Source organism: Musca vetustissima, unplaced genomic scaffold (genome assembly GCF_032173495.1).
Source record: "Musca vetustissima isolate MV318-11 ecotype Yass unplaced genomic scaffold, APGP_CSIRO_Mvet_v1 utg12995, whole genome shotgun sequence".
Classification (NCBI taxonomy): Eukaryota; Metazoa; Arthropoda; class Insecta; order Diptera; family Muscidae; genus Musca; species Musca vetustissima.
In genome coordinates this window covers 278638-304452 of record NW_026883674.1, presented here as the reverse complement: position 1 = coordinate 304452, position 25815 = coordinate 278638, and the positions used below count along the sequence as shown (strand labels likewise).

Genomic DNA, 25815 nt, shown 5'->3' with positions numbered 1-25815 from the left:
ATGCTTTTTCTCAATTCCCTATGATGAATTTAATATTTTATAAAAAAAATTTGTAATATTTCTTTTTTATAATTATCCATTTCTTTGTTCCATCATTTCGCAGACATGTGCGATTCGTCAATTTCGTCTCTCTCTCTGTGTCTGTTCTTTTTTTACATCGTTCTCTTGTGGGGGTTTCCTCACATTTAATTTTTGTGAGAGAGAATGAGTTGGGGGAGAAAAACGTTTTTTTTTATTGTCAACAATGTAGGGGGTATGTTCAGTGTGTGCCATCATGAAGTGCTGTCATTTTTAGTATGCTGTTGCAGGCACACAAGCAAAGAGGAGCATGTTCATCAATTTATTGCAAGAAATAGAAAAATACGTTAATTTCTTTATTATTTTGCGGGAAATGCTGACAGAAATGGAAAGGAAAAATAATACAGGTCCATTGGAAAAAATATTGGCTAGGTGTTTCAACAATTTTCGTGGTGTTCTGTGTGTTTTTATATGTCCATCCATTGCTCGAGACACCTGTTCAACTTTGTTCTGTTTTGCTCAAGACTATGCCATGAAGCAACTATTTGAATTATTTTGCTAATTTTTGTGCTTCTTTCATCTCTTTTTAGCTAAACTTTTTCCACATTTCTTCGTAAGAGATCAGTGTCACGCTCCCCCCAGGAAAGAAAACCGAACAAAAACTAAGCCACAATGCCTTCGGATTCGAAAAAACGCGATGCCCAACGCAAAAAGGATGCACGCAACAAAAAAATCACCACCGTTTCGTCGTCCAAGAAAACCAATGGTGTCACTAATGGCAATGCTGAACCTCCCCGCGAAATGACCGAAGAAGAGAAATTGTGTGCCAAATTGGAAGAGGAGGCACGCATTTCGGCCGAAGCTAGAGCCTGTACCGGTTCCCTGGCCTCTCATCCCCGTTCACGTGATATTAAAATAGAAAATTTCTCCATAACATTCTTTGGCAGTGAATTGCTGCAGGACACCATGTTGGAATTGAATTGTGGCCGTCGTTATGGTGTTATTGGCCTAAACGGTTGTGGCAAGTCGTCGCTGCTGGCTGTGTTGGGTAATCGTGAAGTACCCATACCCGAACACATGGATATTTTCTATTTGTCACGTGAAATTCCTGCCAGTTCCAAGACCGCCCTGCAATGTGTCATGGAGGTCGATGAGGAGCGTGTTAAATTGGAAAAACTGGCCGAAGAATTGGCCATGAGCGAAGACGACAATGATCAGGAACAATTGATTGATATCTATGAACGTTTGGATGATATGGCTGCCGATTTGGCTGAGGTAAAGGCTGCCCGTATTCTCCATGGTTTGGGTTTTGACAAACAAATGCAACAGAAGCAGGCTAAAGATTTTTCTGGTAAGTGGGGAATACTTTACATTACCCTAATCCAAAGATAATTAATTTATTTTTTCGCATTACAGGTGGTTGGCGTATGCGTATCGCTTTGGCCCGTGCCCTTTTCGTCAAACCCCATCTGTTGCTACTCGATGAACCGACCAATCACTTGGATTTGGATGCTTGTGTCTGGTTGGAAGAAGAACTTAAAGAATACAAACGTATTCTAGTCATTATATCGCATTCCCAGGATTTCCTTAACGGTGTGTGTACCAACATTATCCATATGACCCAGAAACGTTTGAAATACTATGGTGGCAACTATGAAGCTTTCGTACGTACACGCATGGAACAATTGGAAAATCAAGCGAAACAATATGCCTGGGAACAGGATCAAATTGCCCATATGAAAAATTATATTGCTCGTTTCGGTCACGGTTCTGCGAAATTGGCCCGACAAGCCCAATCCAAGGAAAAGACATTGGCCAAAATGGTGGCGCAAGGTTTGACGGAAAAGGTCTCGGATGACAAGGTATTGAATTTCTATTTCCCATCGTGTGGCACCATACCACCGCCGGTGATTATGGTACAGAATGTCAGTTTCCGTTACAATGAGAATACCCCATGGATTTATAAAAATTTGGAATTCGGTATTGATTTGGATACACGTTTGGCTTTGGTGGGACCTAATGGTAAGTTCAGAGTTCTTTCAAAAAGTTTTCAGAGTCCTTTAAGAGAATTTTTAAACAATTTTTCTGACTATTGCAAGGCTTCAGAATCTTTAAAACAAATATATTTTTAATTAATGATTCCTTCAGAGTCCTTGTAAAAATATTTTCGAATTAATCCTGGCTTTTAGAATCTTTGAAAAATATTTTTTTAATTTAATGTTTTATGAATCGCTCTTGGCCCTTTGGGCTAGATTCTCGTTTATGAAATAAATTGAAATTGAAAATTGAGGCCTTCCGAATCCTTGAAAAATATTCCCGAAATAATCCATACCTTTGGAATCCTTGAAAAAATATTTCCAAAAGTATTCCGAACTTCGGAATCTTAAAAAAAAATTTTCTAATTAATCTTGGCCTCCAGAAACCTTGAAAAAAATCCAAAATAATCCAGGCTTTCGGGAACCTAAAACCAGGCCTTCGGGAACCTTAATCCTGACCATCGGGATCCTAAAAACTTATATTTTCTAATTAATCCAGACCTCAAGAAACCTTAAAAAACATTTTAAATATAATTTAGGCCAGCAGGAACCTTTACAAAATATTTCCTAATCTATTCCGATATTTCCAAAATAATCTAGGCCTTCAGAATCTTTAAAAAAATATTTCCGAACTGATCAGAATCTTTATAAAATATTATCTAATTAATCCAGGCCTTCAGAATCCTTAAAAAATGTTGACGAATTGATTCCGACCTTCGGAATCTTTAAAAAATATATTTTTTAATTAATTCAGGCCCCTAAGAAATCCAGAAAAACTTTCCCGGAATAATACAGTCTTTCAGAATTCTTGAAAAAATATTTCCGAATTGATTCCGACTTTCGGAATTTACAAAAATATATATTTTCTAATCAACTCTAGCATTTAGAAACCTTGGAAAAATATTCCCGAAAAAAATCCAGGCCTTCAGAATCCTTAAAAAAATATTTCCGAAATGATTCCGACTTTCCAAATATTAAAAAAAATATTTTCTAATTAATACAGACCTCCCGAAACCGTGAGAAAAATATTTCCAAAAAAAATCAGGGTTTAAGGATCCTTGAACAATTTTTTTCCGAATTGATTTCGACCTTCAGAATCTTTAAAAAAATATTTTTTAATTGATCTAGGCCTTCAGAAACCTTGAAAAAATATTCCCGAAAAAAAATCAGGCCTTAAGAATCCAAAAAAAAATATATTCTAATCAATCCTGGCCTTCAGAAACCTTCCGGAAACCATCCAGGCCTTTAGGAACTTTGAAAAAATATTTCCGAATTTATTCCGACCTTCGGAATCTTAAAAAAAAATATTTGCTAATAATCCAGGTCTCCAGAAACGTTAAAAATATATTTCCGAGTTGATCATCCCGACCTTTGGAATCTTTAAAATATATTTTCTAATTAATCCAAAAAAACATTTCCGAATTGATCCCGACCTTCAGAATCCTTAAACAAATATTTCTGAATTTATTTCGACCTTCAGATTCCTTAAAAAATATTTCCGAATTGATTCCGGCTTTCGCAATCTTAAAAAAATTGCGAATTTTTAAAAAAATATATTTTCTAATCATGGCCTTCAGAAACCTTAACCGATCTTCGATATCTTAAAAAAAATATTCTGAATTAACCCAGTTCTTAAGAAATCTTGAAAAAATATTGCCGGAAAAATACAGGCCTTTATGAACCTTGAAAAAATATTTCCGATTTGATTCCGATCTTTGAAATCTTAAAAAAATCTATTTTCTAATTAATTGAGGCCTCCAGAAATCTTTAACAAATATTATCAATATAATCCAGTCTTTCAGGAACCTTGAAAAAATATTTCCGAATTGATTCCGAACTTCGAATTCTAAAAAAAATATTTTCGAATTAATTGAGGCCTTGAAAAAAATATTTTCAAAATATTACAGGCATTCAGTATCCTTAGAAAATTTCCGAATTGTTTCCGAACTTCGGAATCTTTAAAAGAATATTGTCTAATTAATTGAGACCTCCAGAAACCTTGAAAAAAAATGTTTTTAAAATATTACAGACTTTCAGGATCCTTGTTTTTTTTTTTCTAATTCATCTCAAAGATCCTTGAAAAATTATTTTCTTATTAATCCAGCCCTTCCGAAACCTTGATAATTTATTTTCTAATTATTTCAGCCCCTCTGAATCTTAGGAAATTGTTTCTAATTTTGTTGTTGTGTTTTTTTCTTTCAGGTGCTGGCAAATCAACCCTGTTGAAATTGCTCTATGGCGATCTTGTGCCCACATCCGGTATGATTCGTAAAAATTCCCATTTACGTATTGCCCGCTATCATCAGCATTTGCATGAACTATTGGATTTGGATGCCAGTCCATTGGAATATATGATGCGTGCCTTCCCCGATGTTAAAGAAAAAGAAGAAATGCGTAAAATCATCGGTCGTTATGGTTTGACGGGCCGTCAACAGGTATGCCCCATTCGCCAACTGTCCGATGGTCAACGTTGTCGTGTTGTATTTGCCTGGTTGGCATGGCAGGTGCCTCACTTGCTGTTGCTTGATGAACCTACCAATCATTTGGATATGGAAACGATTGATGCATTGGCTGATGCCATTAATGATTTTGATGGTGGTATGGTGTTGGTTTCTCACGATTTCCGATTGATTAATCAGGTAAGGGAGATAATTATTTTTATGATTTTAATTTTTTTTATCAATTTGTTTTGTTGCTGTTTCCAGGTCGCCGAAGAAATTTGGATTTGTGAAAATGAAACAGTCACCAAATGGAATGGCAATATTCTGGACTACAAGGATGCCTTGAAAAAGAAAATTGTCAACGAAAATGAAAGCAAGGGCAAAAAGAAATAGAATCATTCAACACAAAATCCCAACCACGATAACAACACACAATAATTATAATAAAAAATTGAAACTAGAAATGCTTTGATTTATGTTTCAAACGTAAATTTTTGTTTTGGTTTCAAACACACAACAACAACAACAAAAATATATACTATATTACTAGAACCCTGCTATATTCTTGAAGTGATCGAATTTTTTTTTCAACCCGCCCCTATTTTTATTTTATTGATTTTGAAACTCTATTTTTTATTTTATGTTTATTTTGAAACTCTTTAAGAATAACAAGCAAACAACAACAACATAGATAGAACTATAAAGGTGTTTATTAAAATATTAAAAACAAAAAATAGACAAATTATATAACACTTAAAAACAAAAACAAGCATGTGTACCACACACACATATAACATAAATATATCAAATTTAGAAATTTATAAAAAACAAAATATATAGAGATGATGATATGACGTTCAACAAATCTACACAAATTTCAATGTGATTTTATATGTTAAAACAAAGAATTAATAAAAACTCTCACAATATTAAGTTATATTAAAAAAACAAAAACGAAAACCCTACCCTAACCCAACTTTGCCTACTTTCTGGAAACCAACAACAATCACTTAGCCACCATCAACAACTCCTTCAATCCAGTGGTTTTCAAATGCCCCCAAAAAAGTATTTTTGAAAAAAAAAAACTAAAAACCAATAGATGCTATTTTTTCAAAACCCAATCCTTTTACTTTCTATTTCAAAAATGTCTTTCTTTTTTAAGTTTTTTCCTATTTTGTTTTAATTTTCTGTTATTAACTTTTTCATTAACAATTTGGCCCAATTTTTTATTTTTATAAAATTGTATATTTTCTTTAGAAAAGAACAAAATACTGCAACCTCTATGAATGAAGAAGGTATTTACCCGCCCCCTCAAAATTGAAAGCTAAAGAAAAAAATCATAAACCACAAAAAAATATTGGATGAAATAAATAACGAATAATAATTTCATCTAACCGAAAAAAAAACAAATTGGTGTTTTATTTACAAAAGGGAAGCCTCAGGTGATGATAAGATGAGAAAATTGAAGGTCCTTCAGAATCCTTAAAAAATATTTCAGAGGCACTGCAGACATTCAGAAGCCTTAAAAAAATATTTCCGAATTAATCTGCGCCATCAGAAACCTTTAAAAAAATATTTTCGACTTAATCCCGAACTTCAGAATCCTTAAAAAAATTTGCTAATTATTGCAGGCCTTGAAAAAAGTATTTCCGAATTAATCCGCACCTTCAAAAAATATTTTCTAATTAATACAGGCCTTCAGAAACATTTAAAAAACAATTTAGAATTAATTTCGAACTTCAGAACCCTTAAACAACTATTTTCTAATTATTCCAGGACTTGAAAACATATTATTGAATTAATCCCAAACTTCAGAATCCCTAAAAAAGTGTTTTTCTAATTATTCCAGGCCTTGAAAAAATATTTCCGAATTAACTTCGACCTTCAGAATCCATAACAAAATATTTTCTAATTAACCCAGGCCTCTAGAAACCTTGAACAAATATTTCCGAATCAATCCCGACCTTCAGAATCCCTAAAAATATTTTCAGAGACCTTCAGAACCCTTAGAAAATATTTTCTAATTATTCCAGGCCTTGAAAAAAATATTTTCGAATTAATCCCGATTTTCAGAATTCATAAAAAAAACATTTTCTAATTAATCCAGGCCTTAAGAATCCATAAAAAAATATTTTCTAATTAATTCAGGTCTTCAGAGACATTGAAAAATATTTTCGAATTAATCCGCACCTTCGGGATCCTCAACAATTGTTTTCTAATCTTCAGAATCATTAAAAAATATTTTCTTATTAATTCAGGCCTTCAGAAACCTTTAATTTTTTTTTTCGAATTTATCTCGAACTTCAGAATCATTAAAAAAAATATTTTTCAGAAAATTTAAAACAAAAATATTTCCGAATTAATCCGCACCTTTAGGACCCTCAAAAAATAATTTCTAATTATTACAGACCTTCTAAAAAATATTTTCTATTGAATCCAGGCCTACGGAGACTTTAAAATTCGAATTAATCCCGACCTATAGAATCTTTAAACAAATATTTTCTAATTAATTCAGGCCTCCAGAGTTCTCGAATTAATCCTCACCTTCAAAATCAAACCCAGGCCTTCAAAATCCTTTCCCAAAATATTTCCCAATCAGATACTTGCTTACATAGCTTGTTACAGAAGCCGAGTTAAGCCGAGCTTAAAAAAGATCTTTCTTGTGCGCAAATTTGAAAGACCAAAATGTTGTTTTCTACTTGGTATTTCCATCTGATTCGTGGCCTTCCCCTTCTACGGGAACCATCAGTTGTTTCGTTTTTACAGCCTTTTGAGCTGGAACATGGCCTAGCCATCGAAGTCGCTGCAGCTCAATACGACTGACTGTGTCGATGTCCGCGTATAAATTGTAAAGCTCGTGGTTCATTCGACGCTGATATTCACCGTCGACGCAGATCGGCCCGTAGATCTTTCGGAGAATTTTTCTTTCAAACACCCCAAGAGCTGCCTCATCTGCTTGCGCAAGTACCCATGCTTCAGATCCATATAACAGCACGGGTAGTTTCAGCGTCTTGTAAAGTGTGAGTTTGGTCTGGCGGAAGGAGACCTTGTTTCTAAACTGCTACTTAGACCATAGTAGCATATTTTGGCCATCACAATCCTTCTCCGAATCCTTAGGCCGTTATATTTCTTGATTTTTTCTAAGCAAAACAGGTCCATGTTGCTACAGAGGGCTTGAAAATGTATTATCTAATTAATCCAGGTGTGGTCAGTCCCTGGAAAAAATATTTTTATTAATTTAGGCCTTTAGGTTTTGTAATTAAACCTGTTAGTCAGAGTCCTTGAAACATTTTGCATTAGCCTAGGCCTTCAGAATTCTCGAAAAATGAGTCCCTGGAAAAAATATTTTTTCCAGCCCTTTAGAAACCTTAAAAAAATGTTCTAATTAAACCAATTCTCTAGGATTCTTAAACAAATATTTTCTAATTAATTTTGCATACCTTTTTTAATCCTTTCAAAAATCTTTATCCTTTTTAATCCATCTTTGCTTCTGATAATTCCCACCAAAAATAGATTCCTTTTGAAATCCATAAAAAATTGCTTTGCAAAGTAATTGTTCGCTTCTTAATGCTTATAAAATAGACTGTATGTTGTTCTCTTTCCTCATTTACAGGTTTTTTTGTGATTTGCATACCATTTTTTAAATAAATTTCTTTAAAATTTCTATTTAATTTTAATTAAAATCAAATTACTCCCCCAACGTCTGCTATAGATTTCAATCAATTGTCAACTGTTTGCCCCCCCATATGTTTTATGAAAAGCGCAAAAACAACAACAATCATACATCATGATCATTCAAATGGTGGGAGGCATGTTAATGCGTTGTGTATGTGGGTGATTTGTCAATGCACTTTGTTTGTGAGAGTGCTGCAGTCATGCTCTGCCTTGAATGACAACAATCTCTTGAGAGCAACCGTTGTTGCTGCTTTGTTGTCATTTATTTTTATTGTGAAGCCATGAATATTCAATTAAAGAATGGAATCTAATCAAACGAATTAAAGTTAAATAAAGAAAACAAAATAAGAATTGTTTTTTGAAGATAAAACAAACAACAATAACAATATAAAAAAACAATAATTATGTATTATTAAAGTGGCGGCAGTTATGTTGTTGTGTTGTGTGTGGCTGAGTTGACAGTGCACTTGGATGGTGAAAGAGAGCTCCAATACACTTTGATAATGAGAGAGCTCCAATGTTATTCTCAGGCTTGGATGACAATCTCTTGACAGCAGTCGCTACTACTGCTGCTTTGTTGTCACTTTTCTTATTGTGAAGCCATGAATACAAATTAAAGGACTGGAATTTTATTAAAATTAAAGATAAATACAAAACAAAATAATAGGTTCGTTCGTTTACTTTCCCAGTAACATTTACTCAGTAAGAATTTGCAGAGAGTAAATACGAATTTTTCCTTTTCAAGAGAGAAAACTGCAAAAAGTAAACGAACAACATCCAGTAAAAAGATTGTTTCGACACAGCTGATTAAAACAACAAACAAATTGGCGCAAACTATAAAACAGCATTTTTATTAGAAAAATGGATAACAAGCGGAAAATTGATGTTGTTTGTTACCCATAAACATTTAAAAGGGTTGTGACATGTTATTCCTGTATCTGCAATTGATATGGGGGTGGACATAACCGATGGTGTTCCAGACATGTTAGGGATGCACACTTTTTTGTTTCGATTTGGAACCTAAAAAATCGTTCGCCAATTACTCTTATTACTCTTATTTTTAAATACTTGCGTTTTCTTCATCCATTTTGGTATTTAATGATACAAAATCAAAATAAAATTCACAAAACAATCAATTTTCTTGAGAACAATTTTTTGTTTGTTTACAAAACATAACAAAACAGCTGATTAAATATCAGCTGATGGTACAAGAAAATTCTTACTGAGTAAATAGGTGTGTCTGGTTACTTTCCCTGCAGGAATTGTCCAGTAACTTCTTTCTGAGAGAGTAAGGTAGTTTTATTCTCTTTTGCAAGAAAAATGCGAAAAGTAAACAGACGGCATCCCTGCAGAAGCTTGCAACTAATCAGCTGATTTGTCAAAACAAACCAATTTGTCCGCCATTATAAAGAATTAAAAGAAAGAAAACACAACCAGTTTAACAAAAACAAAAACAATTAGTCTTGCTAATTCCAAAAAAAATTATTTTCAAATTGAAAGCACAAAAATAAATAAACAAACAATAGAAAACATCTGATTGAATGTCGATGTATGAGAAGAAGAAGAGTTGCAAGAGATTGCAAGAAGAAATTTTTCCAGCAAGAATTTGCAAACTCTCACTGAAAGAACTGTCAAAATTTCTCTCTCCAACCGCTCTCTTTTGCAGAACTTTTGGGTTAACAGACGACTTCCAGTAACAATTTGTAACAATTGTTACAAACTTTAGGGTAACCAGACACACCTAATTTTCCTTGTAAGAATTTGCAAATACTCAGTAACACAACTGTCAAATCTGCTCTCTCAATTCACTCTCTTTTACTGGACTTTTGGGTAAACGAACAACATTTTGTAATAATTTGTACAAATTCGTACAAATTATTGAGTAAACGAACGAACCTAATAATTGTGTGTTTTTTTAATTAAAACAACAACAATATAAAATCATATAATGAGCAATTGTCAACTGTTTGTCTCCCATATGTTTAATGAAAAGCGCAAAAACAACAACAAGCATACATCATGATCATTCAAATGGTGGGAGGCATGTCAATGCACTCTGTGAGAGTGCTCCAATGTCATGCTCTGCCTTGAATGGCCACAATCTCTTGAGAGCAACCGTTGCTTCTGCTTTGTTGTCATTTTTTTAGTGAAGCCATTAATATTAAATTGAAGAATGGAATTTTACCAAAAGAATTAAAGTTAAATATAGAAAACAAAATAACAATTGTTTTTGTAGATAAAACAAACAACAACAATAACAGTATAAAATCATATAATGAGCATTAAAGTGGCGGCAGGCATGCCCCGTTGTGTTGTGTGTGAGTGCGCTGACAATGCACTTTCATAGTGAGAGTGAGCTCCAATGCACTTTGATAATGAGAGAGCCCCAATGTTATTCTCTGCCTTGAATGACAACAATCTCTTGACAGCAGTCGCTATAACAGCTGCTTTGTTGTCGTTTGAACCCAAGAATACAAATTAAAGAAAAATAGTTTTATTAAAAAAATAAAATTGAAATACAAAATAAAAAAACATTTGTTTTGAAAACAAATCCACATATAATGATCATTAAAGTGAGAGTGAAGTGTTATGGTATCTCCTCAATGTGTGACAGTGTGTATGCATATTACTTATAGCCGTCCCCTATTTGTCGGATTCCATGGTACAAAGACTACTACTAGTTGTTGTTGGTGCAGTGATCCAGGTTTGTTATCAGTAAACAAAATATACATATATCAGTTTATTATGTTAATTATTTGTTGTTATTCTCTTTTTCTTTCTTTTTTTCGCTACACAGACAAGAAAAGACAAAATAAACAAGTATACATAAGATAGTCTCAATTAGCTGGTTGTGGGGTTTTGTTCCAGCCAGCCTACCAGTCAGTTGTGAACTATCTACTCCACGAAGATGACAAGCTCCAACGCCACCACCTTGTCCCTGAAAGAAATCGTTGAACGTGAAAAACATTTACGCACCTCTGATAAATTGCGCAAAAGTGAAATAATTAAAGAACTTCGTGGCAATATTTTGATATTGAAAATCAATCGCCCGGCCAGCAGGAATGCCTTAAATCGTAATGCTGTTTACGATTTAATTGCTGCCATTGGTGAAGCCACCCATAATCAAGATGTAAAAATGATATTACTAACCGGCTATGGGCAGGTTTTTTGTGCGGGTACCGATCTTAAACAATTGCAGGATTATCCTAACCCTGAAGATTATTTTTATGGGGCAAATTATATCTTAAGATCTTTGGTCAAGACGATTATTGTGTGCCCCAAAATCATTGTTGCCCTAATAAATGGTCCATGTATTGGTATTGGTTTTACGCTGGCCGCTCTCTGTGACATTTGTGTCTGCACCAAGGAGGCATATTTTCAAACACCATTTTCCCAGTTGGGTTTATGTGCCGAGGCATGTTCATCGTATACTTTCGTGCAGCATTTTGGCCAATCATGGGCTTCCAAGTTGTTGCTGTTTGGTGAAAAACTTTCTGCCGAAAAAGCCGAGCAATTGGGTTTTGTCACCCGCATTTATGTTGACTTGCAGGATGTTGAAAATCGATTGTGGCCTAAACTTGAAGAATATTCACGACTACCATGGGAGTCGGTGGCAATTAGTAAGAATTTAATGCGTTTAAATCATCGTGAGCAGCTGCTGAAGGCATTGGAGGCCGAACTCAAGGAAATTGGTAAATTACGTCGGGGGCCAGTTTATCAGAAAGCCATTGCTGATTTTCTACAAAAATCGAAAAGTCAAAGTAAACTTTAAGTTAAATTCCAACAACTATGTTTGTATATACATTTTTTTTGTATAATTAATAAAGGGATATAAATATTTTATAAAAAAATTTAATTTTTTCAAATATTCTGAAGGTCGGGAGTAACAGAAAAAAAAAATTTGAGGATCCTGAAGATGCGGATTAATGCGGAAATATTTTTCAAGGTCTCTGAATTAATTAGAAAATATTTGTTTTAAAAATTCGGAAGGTCCGGAGTAATTCGGAAATTAATTTTTTCAAGTATTCAGAAGATTTGGATTAATTCGGAAATACTGTTTTTAAGGTTTCTGGAGGCCTGAATTAATTAGAAAAAAATTTTTTTTGAGGATCCGGAAGTTGCGGACAATTTCGGAAACATTTTTAAAGGTCTCTGAAGGCCTGGATAAATTAAAAAATAGTTTTTTTAGGGATGCTGATTCTAAAATATTTTTTTTGAGGATCCTTAAAGTCAGGAGGAATAAGAAATATTGTTTTGAAGATCTTGGAGGTGCGGATTTATTCCGGAATATTTTTTCAAGGCATCTGAAGGCCTGGATTAATTAGAAAATATTTTTTTATGAAGGAGCGGATTAATTTGAAAATATTTAAGGGTTCGGGAGGCCAGCATTATTTCGAAAATACTTTTTGAAGGTTCCTGGAAGCTTGGATTTCCGGAAATATTTTTTTCAGGATTTCTAGAGGCTTGGATGATTTCCGAAATATATTTTGAAGATCTAGTTAGGAAATAGTTTTTTTTAGGCCTGGATTAATTAGAAACGGGTTTTTGAGGATCCTGATTTCGCGGATTAGTCGGCAAATATTTTTTTCAAGGCTTCCGGAGGCCTGGATTAATTAGAAAATATTTTTTAAAAGATTCTGTAGGTCGGGAGTAATTAGACAATATTTTTTTGAGGATCCTGGAGGTGCGGATTAGGTCGAAAATATTTTTTAAAGGTTTCTGGAGTCAAGGATTAATTAGAAAATGTTTTTTTTTTTTAAGATTCTGAAGGTCGGGAGTAAATCGGAAATAGGTTTTCAAGCATTCAGGACGTCTTGGATAATTTGGATTAGTTCGGAAATATTTTTTCAAGACTTCTCTGGGCCTGGATTAATTAGAAAATATTTTTTGAGGGACCTGAAGGTGCCCTCTAAAAGCCTAAATTATTTCCTAAATAGTTTTCAAGCCCTCTGAAGGCCTGTATTAATAATAAAACATGTTTTTTGAGAATTCTAAAGGTTTCGATTTTTTCGGAAATATTTTTTCAAGGTCTCTGAAGGCCTAAATTATGTCCGCAATATTTTTTCAAGGCCTCTGAGAGCCTGTTTTAAGGCTTCTGGAGGACTGTATTAATTAGAAATTATTTGTTTAAATATTCTGAAGGACCCTGAGGGTGCGGATTTGTTCGGAAATGTTTTTTTTTTCAAGATCTCTAAAAGCCTAAATTATTTCCGAAATATATTTTCAAGGCCTGTATTAATAATAAACTATGTTTTTGAGGATTCTGAAGGTCTGGATTTTTTTCGGAAATATTATTTCAATGTCTCTGAAGGTCTAAATTATGCCCGGAATATATTTTCAAGGCCTCTGAGGGCCTGTATTAATAATAAACTATGTTTTTGAGGATTAAAGGTCTGGATTTATCGGAAATATTTTTTCAAGGTTTCTGATGGTCGAAATTATTTCCAAAATATTTTTTCAAGGCCTTGATTAGTTCGAAATTGTTTTTTTTTCAGGAACTCCGAAGGTCTGGATTAATTAGAAAATACTAGTTTTAAAGATTCTAAATGTCGAGAGTAATTCGGAAATATGTTTTTCAAGGCCCCCACGGCGTAGATTTTAAATAATAGATTTTTTTTGTCAAATTCTTGTTTTTGGTTACTTATTTATTTATACATTTCCTTTTGTACTTTATTTATCAACATTGTGGGTGTTATAGAACACTAAAAAAAACCTACATTCCGTTCCTTATTCCAAAACCACATCCGCCAAATCCAGTTGCTTTTCAAAATATTCAGCCACCTGGGAATTGTGACGAATCTGTTTCAGCCATTGGACATAATCCAGTGGGATGCCCGTCTCTTGGGCACCTTTCACCAAGGTTTTTAGATATGTCAATGATGGTTGCCTCTCCGTGGGTACCTTTTCATTGGGTATCAATTTTAAATGGCCCTCCGGTTGGCGACATAAATGATATGCCCGGCATTCAATGTGCTTATTAAAAGGTGGACAATAAACATCGACCGTGATGGGTGTATAAATGCCTTCGTGGACACCTTCTTGACTGGAAGCCAACAAAAAAGAGACATTTGAAGATGTTTTAAACTTGTAAGAATCCGAATACCCACTTGTCTAAATGCTCCAAATCACTGCCATCAATTTCCCAAATGGCACCCCAAACATGATCATTTTTGGTGGGTACAATTGTGGCCGCCGCACCCATCCATCTTTTGGAGGGGAAATAAAAATCTAAACTATAATTCTGCAATAAAAGGGAATTCGTAATAAATTCGATTTGTGTTTTTTTTTCACATACCACTTACCTCTAGTTTCCCTGGACCCACTCGTATGGCTGTGGGGTTTTGTATGTGTAATCGTTTGGCCAAGAGATTGCTGCCAAAACCAAAATAATAAAATTTCGAAGCCATCTGGAGTTTATGGTTTGTACTGAATTTTCTGGTTTCAGTCTTGAATCGTCAAATGGTTGCCGGTCAGCTGTTTATAGAAAGGTCATGGTAGAAATGTCATAAAAAGGAAAATCATTTTCTTTCATTTCTTTTTTGACAATTCAATAATAAAACCCACCACATTTTTTGTTTACTTACCTTTCCAGGTCCATATAAATGAGGGCGAAACCTTCCTTCCTAAAGAATTCCAAAAATTGTTGGTTCCAAATTGTTGGCCGCTGATAAAAATTGCACGGCTGTCATGGAAAAATAGTTTTGTTTATTATTTGTGTGATTGTTGTTGTTGTTGTTTACATGATAAAGTAGCTGTCAAAAACATCATTATTACCACTTTCACTTTATGAGGGAATTTTCCGGGATTTTCCAAATTTGGGATTTTCTAAATTCCTTAGGTGAAAATAAATAAAAAATTAAAATATTGGTATGCTATAAAAATACAAACTAAAGAAATCCACACAAAATTCCACGCCTAAGGGATGCTATATAAAATACAAATTTAAAAAAAAATTATGCCTTGAGGATGCTATAATAAATATTATTTAAGCAATTCCCTGCCTAAGGGATGCTATAAAAAATGTAATTTTAAAATTCCACGCCTAAGAGGATGCTTTAAAAACAAAAATTAAAAAAATCTACGACTTAGGGTTTGCTATAAAAATTGAATATTTTAAAATTTATGCTGTAAAAAGTACCAAATTCAAAATCGGCGTCATAGGGATGCTATAAAAAATATAACTTAAAATATCCGCATCTTACGGATACTATAAAAATAGTAATTAAAAAACATACGCCATAGGGATGCTATAAAAAACACAAATTAAAAAATCTACTCCATTCGGATGCTATAAAAATTAAAAACAAAAATATATACGTCATAGCGATGCTATAAAAAGTACTTAATCAAAAATCTGCGTCTTAGCGATGCTATAAAAAATACGTATTAAAAATTTCACGACTTAGGGATGCTCTAAAAATATTATTTAAAAAATCCAGCGTTAACGGGTTAGGTTCACTCCTCCCAGTGATGGCGGGCGGAAACTAGGATTCTTAGGTTTCCTAGTAAAGAGCCCTAAATCTGTCTTAGTGGGGTTTACACCAAGACCTTTGGCGTATGCCCAGGTCTGTCTTAGTGGGGTTTACACCAAGACCTTTGGCGTATGCCCAGTTAGACAGGGTTGAAAGGGCGCCCTCCAAAATATCTGCAATTGTCATTAGAAACTTACCCCCAACCAGCAGGTCTACATCATCGGCATAGGCTACAACCTTTATCCTAAGATGATCGAACTTCAGCAGTATCTCATTAATCACCAGAAGCCACAGAAGGGGAGATAGTACTCCTCACTGTGGTGTGCCTCTGTTGACAGATTTCCTCACAGAACTCTCTCCTAAGGATGAGTTGATAATTCTGCTTTCCAGCAATCTATCAATCCATTCCGTTAGTAGTGAATCGAAACCTGTGTATACGAGAGCCGAATGGATGGCTTCTAGCTTCACATTGTTAAAAGCTCCCTCAAAGTCGAGGAATGATGCCAAAGTGTAGCCAGAGGACTCCATATTCTTCTCGATGCATCCAACCACCTCATGTAAGGCTTTGATGTATGCATGTTGGGAGTGTTTCTAATTTCTGAGTCTAATAACCTTTCTAAAGTCTTGAGTAGAAAGGAAGAGAGACTAATCGGTCTATAGTCTTTTGGTAAAGTATGACTCGGCTTTCGGGATGAAGATCACTGTTACCTCTTTCCATAGACTAGGTATGTACGATTGAAATAGACAAACCCTAAAAATGTCCTACAGAAAGGCTAATACTCGTTCAGGACCAGGAGACTTATAGGGTTGAAAATTATTTATCGCCCATACCTGTTTTGGGTAGCTTATAGTATTTTCTATCAACTTCTCTTCCTCACTCGTTCGAACTATAGGCTGATAAATTTTCAAATTTATTCAGGCCTTGTGAGGCCTTGAAAAATATTTTCAAATAAATTCAGTCCTTCGGAATCCCTGGAAAAATATTTTCTAATTAATACAGACCTTGAAAGAATATTTTCAAATTAATCCAGCCCCTCAGAATCCTTAAAAAAATATTTTGTAACTAATCTAGGCTTTAGAACCCTAGAGAATTTTTTCTAATTAATCCATACCATCCAAAAAAAAATTATTAAAAATCCGTATTGTTTTTTTTAATTAATTAATTTGTTTGTTTATTTAATTGAACTTCTTTTTTAATTATTTATTTTATTTTTAAATTTTTATTATGTATATTTTTTTTTAATTTTGTTATTATATTTTTTTAATTTGTTTTATTATAATAACATTTTTTGTTTATTTTCTGTTTCAAAACTTTTTTTGTGTATATTTTTGGATGTTTTTTTCGATTTGTAAGAGATTTAAATATGATTTTAAATGTTTAGGAATTTTGTTTATATATAATATATACTATAATATATAATAATTTGTGTAAAGGTTTAATTATGTATATATAGATTTTTGTTTATATATTAAAATGTGTATTTTTGTAAAAATAAAAAAACAAATATTTGTTTTTTTTATTGCAAACAGACTAGCAAGGATTAATAAATTAATAAAATTAAATTAATTATAGAAATATAAAAACAAGTTTAATTAAAAAAATATTATTATTAATTAATCTAAAAAAATAAAAGAATAATAAATAAAAAATATAATAAAACATTATTAAAAAAATAAAATAAAAATGTTTTTATTATTATAAAACAATAAGAGAAATTATTTTTTTTTTCTAAGGAAGGATTGAATTCAAGATTTAATCTTGAAAAAATATATAATGAAAATTAATTACCCTGCAAGCCTGTTATTAATTTGTTTTTTGTATTTAAATATTATCAGTTATTTTTTATTAAATTCAACTATTTAACTTTTTTATTATTATTTTTTATTAATTTTGATATTAGGTTTTTTTTTAATTGTTATTAAATTTTTTAAGATTTTTTTTTAATTTTTTTCTTGTCATTATTTTTTTAATTTATTTAAATAATAACATGTTTTTAATTATTATTATTTTTTAATTTTTTTAAAATTTTTTTTTTAATTTTGTCAATATAAAAATTATTTAAACAAATGAAAATAATAATAAATAAAAACATAATTTTTTATTTTTTTCATTATTTTTTATTTAATTTATTTGATATTACCAAGGTTTTAATTTTTTTTTATTATATTTTGTTAATTATTATTTTTTTAATTTTATTAATTTTTATTTTTTTTTAAATTTATTAATTTTTATTTTTTTTTTTTTAATTTTGTTAATTTTTATTTTTTTAAATTTTTTTTTAATTTTGAATTTTTTTCTTTCAGTTTTTGTCTATAAAAGAAATGTTTGTTTTTTTTAAATAACTATTTTTTTGTTTGACTTTGTAATAATAAAAATTTGTTTATGTAAATCTTTATAACAATGATATATAATATAATAATAATATTAACTAGATTGTTTTTTTTTTATCTTTAAATACATTTATGTATATATATATATATATATATATGTTTTGTATATGTATATATATAATATCTATATTTTATATAATTTTATTATAACAAATGGTTGAAAAAAAATCTTACAACTTTTATGGGGGTATATTTTTTTCAATTTTTTTTTTTGGCTTTGTGTGTTTGTTTGTTGTTGTTTTTTTATTAAGTGTTCATTGTTAACATGTGTTTGTTTTTAAATTTAATAATATATATTTTTTAAATATTTATTTTATTTTGTTTGTGTAATATTGCATTGTTTAGTTGATTTTTTATTGTTTTCCATTACTTTGTTTTTTAAATTCTAAAAAATATTTAAAAAATCAATTATTTTTATAGAGAGCAACATTTCAATATTTTTTGAAAAGCTAGTGGAGGAGTTTCAAAAATTTTTGGGACATATTTTTTTCTTATCATTTTGAACAAAGAAACCATTTAGATATAGAAAAGAATAGTTTTTTGGGGATTTTGTTTTTTTTTTATTAGGAATTCTGAAACGCTAGGAATTTAATTTCTAAAACAATAAAATAAAAAAATTTGAAATAGGAAGCACTACATTAGATATTTTATTTTTTTTTTTAATTATTGAAATTGTAACAGTGTTGTTGTTATGATTCGAATTTATATATATATTTTTCCATAAGAGCGAAAAAAATGTTTCCATTTTTTTTTGTTTTGTTTTAAATTTAAAAATTTAACATTTTTGTATTATTTTTATTAATATATTTTGTATTTAATATTTATGTATATATATTTTTATTTATATATATCTTAGGCATAACAATGTTAACATGTTTTTGTTCATATTTGAATTATTGCACTATTTCTTTCTTTGTTAAAAAAAATTTAAAAAATAGTATAAATATTAAATACAGAAAAATTAAAAAAAAAATTAAAATTACAAAAATAAATATTACAAATTTAATTTTAAAATTAAACCATTTAACAAATACAGAAAAATAAAATAAAAAACAATATAAAATACATAAAAAATTAAATAATTAAAATTACAAAAATAAATAAAAATTTACAAAATTGAAACTTTAAATAAATTTAATTTTTAAAATTAAACCATTAAAATAAACATTGAAGATCAATTTATGTATTCTCATTTAATATAAAAAATTCAAGACCATATTTTTTTTAAATATAGAAAAAATTCAGAGGTTAGAATTTTTTTTAAATTCATTTTTTGAAAATAATTTTACATAAAAAATCACTACAAACAATGAGGTATACAATTAAAATCTTTATGGTTACTAAGACTAAAAAACACAGTAGATATCCATCACAAACCTCTACTGCACAGTAGATGTTCATCAAAAACGTCTACTACACAGTAGATGTCCATTGAAGACCTCTATTACAAAGCAGATGTCCATTGAGGACTTCTACTATACAGCAGATGTCAATTGAGGATCTCTACTACACAGTAGATGTCCTTTCGGAACCTCTACTACACAGTAGAAAACCTTTGAAAACCTCTACTATACAGCAGATGACCATTGAGGACTTCTACTACACAGTAGATGTCCATTGAGGACTTCTAGTATACAGCAGATGTCAATTGAGGAACTCTACTACACAATAGATGCCCTTTCGGAACCTCTACTACACAGTAGATGTCAATTGAGGACCTCTACTACACAATAGATGTCTTTAATGAACCTCTACTGCACAGTAGACGTCTATCGAGGACCTCAGCTTCCCAGTAGATAGCCTTTGAGAACACCTACTACACAGTTGATGTCCATTGATAACCTCTACTGCACAGTAGATGCCCATTGAGAACCTCTACTACCCAGTAGATGTCCATTGAGAACCTCCACTATCCAGTAGATGTCCATTGAACGCCTCTACTACACAGTAGATGTCCATTGCGAACCTCTACTAGCCACTAGATGACCATTGAGGACCTCTTCTACACAATAGATGTCATTTCGGAACCTCTACTACACAGTAGATGGCCATTGAAAACCTCTACTACACAGTAGATGTTCATTACAAACCTCTAATGTACAGTAGATGTCCATTGAGGGCTTCTACAACGTAGCAGACGTTCATTGATGGTCTCTACTACATTGTAAATGTCCTCTGAGAACCTCCACTACGCAGGAGATGTCATTTGAGAACCTCTACTGCACATTAGATGTCCATGGAGGACCTCAACTACCCTGTAGATGTTCTTTGAGAACCTTTAGTACACAGTAGATGTCCATCGAGGACCTCAACTACCCAGTAGATGGCTTTTGTGAACCTCTACTACCCAGTAGATGGCCTTTGAGAACCTCTACTACCCAGTAGATGTCCTTTGAGAACCTCCACTACACAGTAGATGTCCATTGAGAACCACAGTAGATGTCCATTTTTTATATTTTTTTATAAAAGTATTTAAAAAAAATTTCCGATTTTTTAAAAAATCCCTAACTTAATGAAAATTTGTTTAATTTTCTTAAAAATATTAAATAAAATAATATTCAATTTTTTAAACTTTTAAAAAATATTTAAAATAATTTTTTTAAATAAAACTAATAAATAAAAATAAATTGCACAAATAATTTAAAAAAATAATAAATAAAAATATAGTTTTTTGTGATATATAACACACACATTTTTTGTAAATATCACATAACAAAATTAAATTAAAATTAAAAAAATAAATAAAATCATTTTCAAAATTCTTCTTATTCTTCTCCTACATTATTCTTGTTCGTAAATTACTTTATAAGTAACTTTCAAAATTATTTTCATTCGTTTTCCCTCTCCCTTTCTAATCCACATAATCTCTTATAATTAATTCACGCTTTGTATAGATTATACCCGTATTTGTGTTGATCGCTGCTGCAGCTACTGAGGAGCCGCCTGTTGTATTGGTTTTTGTTGTCGGACCAATAATGGCCCTAGCATTGGGTGAGAAAAGTTGAACATTGGCATAGGTTGCATTTAACGAATTTAAGGTTATTTCACATTCATCATCATCGCTGGGGCTAAGTAGCAGGGCATTATTGTTCGATTCGTGTTGATTATTGCTGTTGCTGCTGTCGTGTTCTGTGAGCTGTTGTTGTTTGCTGCGCAATTCATTGATTTCATCCTGTAAACGTTGATTGCTCAAACGTAAATTTTCATTTTCCGTAAGGCACTCGCGGAGGCTGGTGAAAAAAAAGAAATCACACAGAATTAGTTTAAAAATTCAGGCCGAAAAAAGGAAAATGTACTTTGAAGACCTCTACCACACAGTAGAAGTCCATTGAGAAACTCTACTATACAGTAGATGTCTATTGATAACCTCTACTACCGGGTTGCTGCCCTATTATGACCTCTATTACACAGTATATGCCCTTTGAGAACCTCTACTGCACAGTAGATGTCTATCGGGGACCTCAACTACCCAGTAGATGGCCTTTGAGAACCTCTACTGCACAGTAGATGTCCATTAAGAACCTCTACTGCACAGTAGATGTCCATTAAGAACCTCTACTGCACAGTAGATGTCCATCGAGGACCCCACCTACCCAGTAGATGGCCTTTGAGGACCTCAACTACCCAGTAGATGTTCATTGAGAACTTATATTACACAGTAGATGTCCATCGAGGATCTCACATACCCAGTAGATGGCCTTTGAGGACCTCAACTACCTAGTAGATATCCTTTGAGAACCTCTACTGCACAGTAGATGTCCTTTGAGAACCTCTACTGCACAGTAGATGTCCTTTGAGAACCTCTAATACACAGTAGATGTTCTTTGAGAACCACTACTGCACAGTAGATGTCTATCGAAGACCTCAACTACCCATTAGGTGCCCTTTGGGAACCTCTCCTACACAGTAGATGTTCATTGAATACCTCTACTGTATAGTAAATGTTCATCGAGGACCTCAACTATCCAGTAGATATCCATCGACGACCTCAACTACCCAGTAAATGTCCTTTGAGAAACTGTACTATACAGTAGATGTTCCTAAATTTCCATCGGGGATCTCAACTACCCAGTAGATGGCCTTTGAGAACCGCTAATACACGATAGAAGTCCATTAAGAACATCTACTGCACAGTAGATGTCCATCGAGGACTTCAATTACCTTGTAAATGTCCTTTGAGAGCCTCTATTACACAGTAGATGTCTATCGAGGACCTAAACTACCCAGTACATGTCCTTTGAAAACCTCTACTACCCAGTGGATGTGCATTGAGAACCTCTACTGCACAGTAAATGTCTATCGAAGACCTCAACATCCCAGTAGATGGCCTTTGAGAAATGTTTACTACACAGTAGATGTCCATCGGGAACCTCAACTACACAGTAGATGTCCATTGAGAACCTCCACTGCACAGTATGTATCCTTTGAGAACCTCTACTACCCAGTAGATGTCCCTTGAGAACCTCTACTGCACAGTAGATGGCCTTTGAGAACCTCTACTACCCAGTAGATGTTCATTGAGAACCTCTACCATACAGTAGATGTCCATCGAGGACCTCAACTACCAAGTAGGCGTCCTTTGAGAACCTCTACTACCCTGTATATGTCCTTTGAGAACCTCTACTAAACAGTAGATAGCTATTGAGTACTTCTACCGAACAGTAGATGGCCTTTGAGAACCTCACTTCCCATATAGATGTCCATGTCGAACCTCTATTACACAGTAGGTAGCCATTGAAGACCTGTACCGAACAATAGATACCCTATGAGAACCTCTACTATACTGTAGATACCCTCTGTGTACCACACCATATGTTTGTAATAGGATCATCTACTATTCTATTAACATCGATTTCCATTAATGCCCCTTTCAATTCCTCCACCCACTTACCTTTGGATTTCATCTTGCATTGATTTAATATATTCGCATGCTTTGATTAATATCTGAGATTTTGAATCACTTGGAGGTGTACGCGTAGAGCCTACTGGTTGTTGTTGTTGCTGCTGGGATTGCAATAATAGACGTGGTGGCATGCTACCGCCAACATTGACAGCCTCTTTGATAAGCGTTGTTCCGCCACCACCACTCCCATTGCTAACCACATTATTCATATCCGAGGGTAACATTTCCTTCAACTTAAATATCCAACTATTGATTTTATCCCGACGACGTCGTTCGACTTCATTATGGGTGGCACGACGTTTATCATCCCGCTTCTTGTAGGCTTCCAAGATGAGGCTACGCTGTTTACTGGGATCTTCGGTATGGGCAGCAATGTTCGTATTCGTGTTGTTGTTAATAGAAATTGGATTAATATTCGAGATGATAGTTTGTTGTTGTTGCTGTGGATTGGTTGTTGTTGCGGTATTGCTACGCAATATTTGTTGAGCCATTGAACCACCACCACCCCCAGCCGTTGTCGATGATGATGTGGAAGATGAAGTTGGTGACATAGGTTCCAATTTAATGGTGGTATTATTTTTCACCAATTTATTTGTTGTTGTTGTTGTCAAACTCTCCGAAAGTAATTGCTTCGGCGGTTGTTGTTGGATCTCTTTGATGACATAGATTTCACAGCCACTGGACAGTTGCATGCTAGTTGGGATTAGCGTCGTGGTATTAGCGGACAATGTGGTATTTACGAGTGCTGTGGTGTTGTTATTGTTGTTGTTGGTGGTCAAATTGTTGTTGTTGTGATTTATTATGGTTTTCCCTGATTGATGATGATTAATAATACGATATTGTGGCACTGTGGTCAACAACTGGGTTGTGTTGGCTGGCTGCTGTGGGGGCGGCTGCTGCTGTACGTTATGGCCGGACGTTGTCGCTGCTGTTGTTGTTATGGATTGTGTGGCGGCCACATTATTCTCCTGTTTGATTTGTTGCAAAACGGAACTATCTATTAGATATTCTTCCGATTCATCGGAATTATCATCGCATATAGAAAGTAAAATGTTGGCGGGAAGTGCTGATGCCGAGGCATTGCTCAATATGAAACTGTAAGACAAAACAACAACAACAAAAAAGGGGGAGTAAACAACAACAAAATTATAATTTTATGCGACTTATCCTTACCTTTGTCCACCTATGGCCAATGTTGTACCCGTTGCAGATGCCGTGGCCACTCCCTGTAAACAATCATTTGACGCAGTGGGCACCAACTCCAGTCGGGCCCTTTTACGATGATTATCCATAATGGTAAACATAAGAAGTTATTTAGGCGAAGAAAGGTTTTTGTTTTGGGTTTAAAAAATTTTCTTTTTTGTTGTTGTGAGGGGGAGGGGGGTCTTAGCTGTTTGCTGCTTTTAAGAATAGCTGGAGATAAGATTTTCGAAAATTTTCAGAAATATACCACTAGCACACACACAATACATTAGCACAGATTATTTATTTTACGTTTCTCTTCAATTTTTAAACATTATATATCCCCAGAGATTGGGAATTTCGTTTTTTTTATTTTTCTACTACTTTTTTGTGGTTGTTTATTATGAAAAAAAACGAAATTGCCTCTGTCAAAGCGAAATGTATATTTTTTCGCTCGATTTTGGCAAATATTTTGACAGAAGGAAAAACAGCTGTTTTCGTTTTCTTATTGCCTTATAAATAGAGCGCCCAGTGTAAACACTACCATTGTCACACATTGTTTTCATTGATTGACAGCTGTGTTTTGTTTTGAGAGAGGGAGATGAGAGTGCAACTTAAAATTTGGCGTATGGCATTTCATATAAATTCTTTGACATAAGGAAAATGGTCTCAGCGGCGTGATTTTAACCGTGATTTGTTTTGTTGTGTGTGAGAGAGCGCCTTAAGGGGGCAACTTAAATTTTGGCGTATAGCATTTGAACAGATTGTTTTGTTTTTTAGATTTTTAAAGGAAAATCATGAAATTTAATTAATTTTCATTAGAGAAATGGAAATGCAAACGGCAAATAATGAAAATCTGACACAATTTATCGCGGAGTGCAAAGTCAGATTGGCAAAATTACTGCAACGTTTAAATTGGACCGAAGAGGGAGTGTTAAAGGTAAGACAAAATGCCGGGGGAAATTGCGCGCAAGGTGGATGTGAAGGGTCTTCATAGAGCAAACGTCGATTGCTCAACGCACAATGACAAAAATAATGTAAAATATTGGTTTTGTAATAGATATTTTGAGAGAAGTGGTCGTAATTTTGTTACCCATCAGAGCGATGTGTGTGAATAGGGGGTTGATTTACATACCTCAATGTCCCCATAAAAGGAAGTATGGGCATAATGTGCTCCAGGCCTAGAAATAGTGGAGTTTTAACATTTATTATGCACTAAATTTATATTAGAGATGATTTTTTTGTCCATAGTAAGGTTAGATTTGATTTGGGGATTTTTGTTTACATTTCAAACGTCACTTGGGTGCCTAATATACAAATTAAGAATATTTAAAAATATTATTCTTTATTACAGAATTTCAATACAAATTCAGAGGCATACGACTCGAAGGACATGCATAATGCTGCCAAACCCATTATACCTCCAAAAAAGGCCAGTTTTCCGGATAGCATCATTGGCGACAATTCTGTGACACTAAGTACGAAATGTCCTTCTAAATATGTAAATTTATAGTAAATATTTTCCGTTTTGTTTTCCAGGAACACCTGAATTACAAAATCTTTTGAACAACCCGAATATTGAAGCTCCACAAAACTTCAATGAATTGCAGGGAAATTTCGCCAGAGATGAAAAATTGTCGATCTATGAATATACAATAGAGAATACGCAGAAGGTTAATAATAATGGAATAGAAGAG

The 25815-nt window shown here is 33.1% G+C and overlaps 4 protein-coding genes across 4 annotated transcripts; 2 read left to right on the top strand and 2 right to left on the bottom strand.

Annotated features, from left to right (window-relative positions):
- The first annotated feature begins 674 nt into the window (after positions 1 to 674).
- Positions 675 to 4890, top strand: LOC133330597 (ATP-binding cassette sub-family F member 2). Its single transcript, XM_061539036.1, has 4 exons — positions 675 to 1369; positions 1435 to 2040; positions 4257 to 4693; positions 4760 to 4890. The coding sequence occupies exons 1-4, from the start codon at positions 691 to 693 to the stop codon at positions 4886 to 4888; spliced, it is 1851 nt and encodes a 616-aa protein (XP_061395020.1). The 5' UTR covers positions 675 to 690; the 3' UTR covers positions 4889 to 4890.
- A 6188-nt stretch (positions 4891 to 11078) lies between these two features.
- On the top strand, positions 11079 to 11942 carry LOC133330603 (enoyl-CoA delta isomerase 2-like). The gene has a single exon (XM_061539044.1). The coding sequence runs from the start codon at positions 11079 to 11081 to the stop codon at positions 11940 to 11942; it is 864 nt and encodes a 287-aa protein (XP_061395028.1).
- Positions 11943 to 13897: 1955 nt separating this feature from the next.
- On the bottom strand, positions 13898 to 14577 carry LOC133330602 (gamma-glutamylcyclotransferase-like). The gene is made up of 3 exons (XM_061539043.1): positions 14473 to 14577; positions 14278 to 14411; positions 13898 to 14213 (listed from the first exon to the last, which is right to left on the bottom strand). The coding sequence occupies exons 1-3, from the start codon at positions 14575 to 14577 to the stop codon at positions 13898 to 13900; spliced, it is 555 nt and encodes a 184-aa protein (XP_061395027.1).
- A 6307-nt stretch (positions 14578 to 20884) lies between these two features.
- On the bottom strand, positions 20885 to 24228 carry LOC133330600 (upstream stimulatory factor 1). The gene is made up of 4 exons (XM_061539040.1): positions 24110 to 24228; positions 23783 to 24031; positions 22925 to 23629; positions 20885 to 21263 (listed from the first exon to the last, which is right to left on the bottom strand). Exons 1-4 carry the CDS (start codon positions 24226 to 24228, stop codon positions 20885 to 20887), a joined length of 1452 nt encoding a protein of 483 aa, XP_061395024.1.
- Between the last annotated feature and the right edge of the window lie 1587 nt (positions 24229 to 25815).

Excerpts from the sequence above, each read along its gene's own strand:
- LOC133330603 (XM_061539044.1), top strand. The coding sequence starts at position 11,079 with ATGACAAGCTCCAACGCCACCACCTTGTCCCTGAAAGAAATCGTTGAA.
- LOC133330600 (XM_061539040.1), bottom strand. The coding sequence starts at position 24,228 with ATGGATAATCATCGTAAAAGGGCCCGACTGGAGTTGGTGCCCACTGCG. Across the intron at positions 23,630-23,782 it reads ACCCAGTTGTTGACCACAGT|CATGCAACTGTCCAGTGGCT; the intron begins GCCACAATATCG and ends AATCCCAACTAG. Across the intron at positions 21,264-22,924 it reads ATGCAAGATGAAATCCAAAG|CCTCCGCGAGTGCCTTACGG; the intron begins GTAAGTGGGTGG and ends TTTTTTCACCAG.
- LOC133330602 (XM_061539043.1), bottom strand. The coding sequence starts at position 14,577 with ATGGCTTCGAAATTTTATTATTTTGGTTTTGGCAGCAATCTCTTGGCC. Across the intron at positions 14,412-14,472 it reads TGGGTCCAGGGAAACTAGAG|AATTATAGTTTAGATTTTTA; the intron begins GTAAGTGGTATG and ends CTTTTATTGCAG. Across the intron at positions 14,214-14,277 it reads GATTTGGAGCATTTAGACAA|TCAAGAAGGTGTCCACGAAG; the intron begins GTGGGTATTCGG and ends GTTGGCTTCCAG.
- LOC133330597 (XM_061539036.1), top strand. The coding sequence starts at position 691 with ATGCCTTCGGATTCGAAAAAACGCGATGCCCAACGCAAAAAGGATGCA. Across the intron at positions 2,041-4,256 it reads GGCTTTGGTGGGACCTAATG|GTGCTGGCAAATCAACCCTG; the intron begins GTAAGTTCAGAG and ends TTTTTCTTTCAG. Across the intron at positions 4,694-4,759 it reads ATTTCCGATTGATTAATCAG|GTCGCCGAAGAAATTTGGAT; the intron begins GTAAGGGAGATA and ends TGCTGTTTCCAG.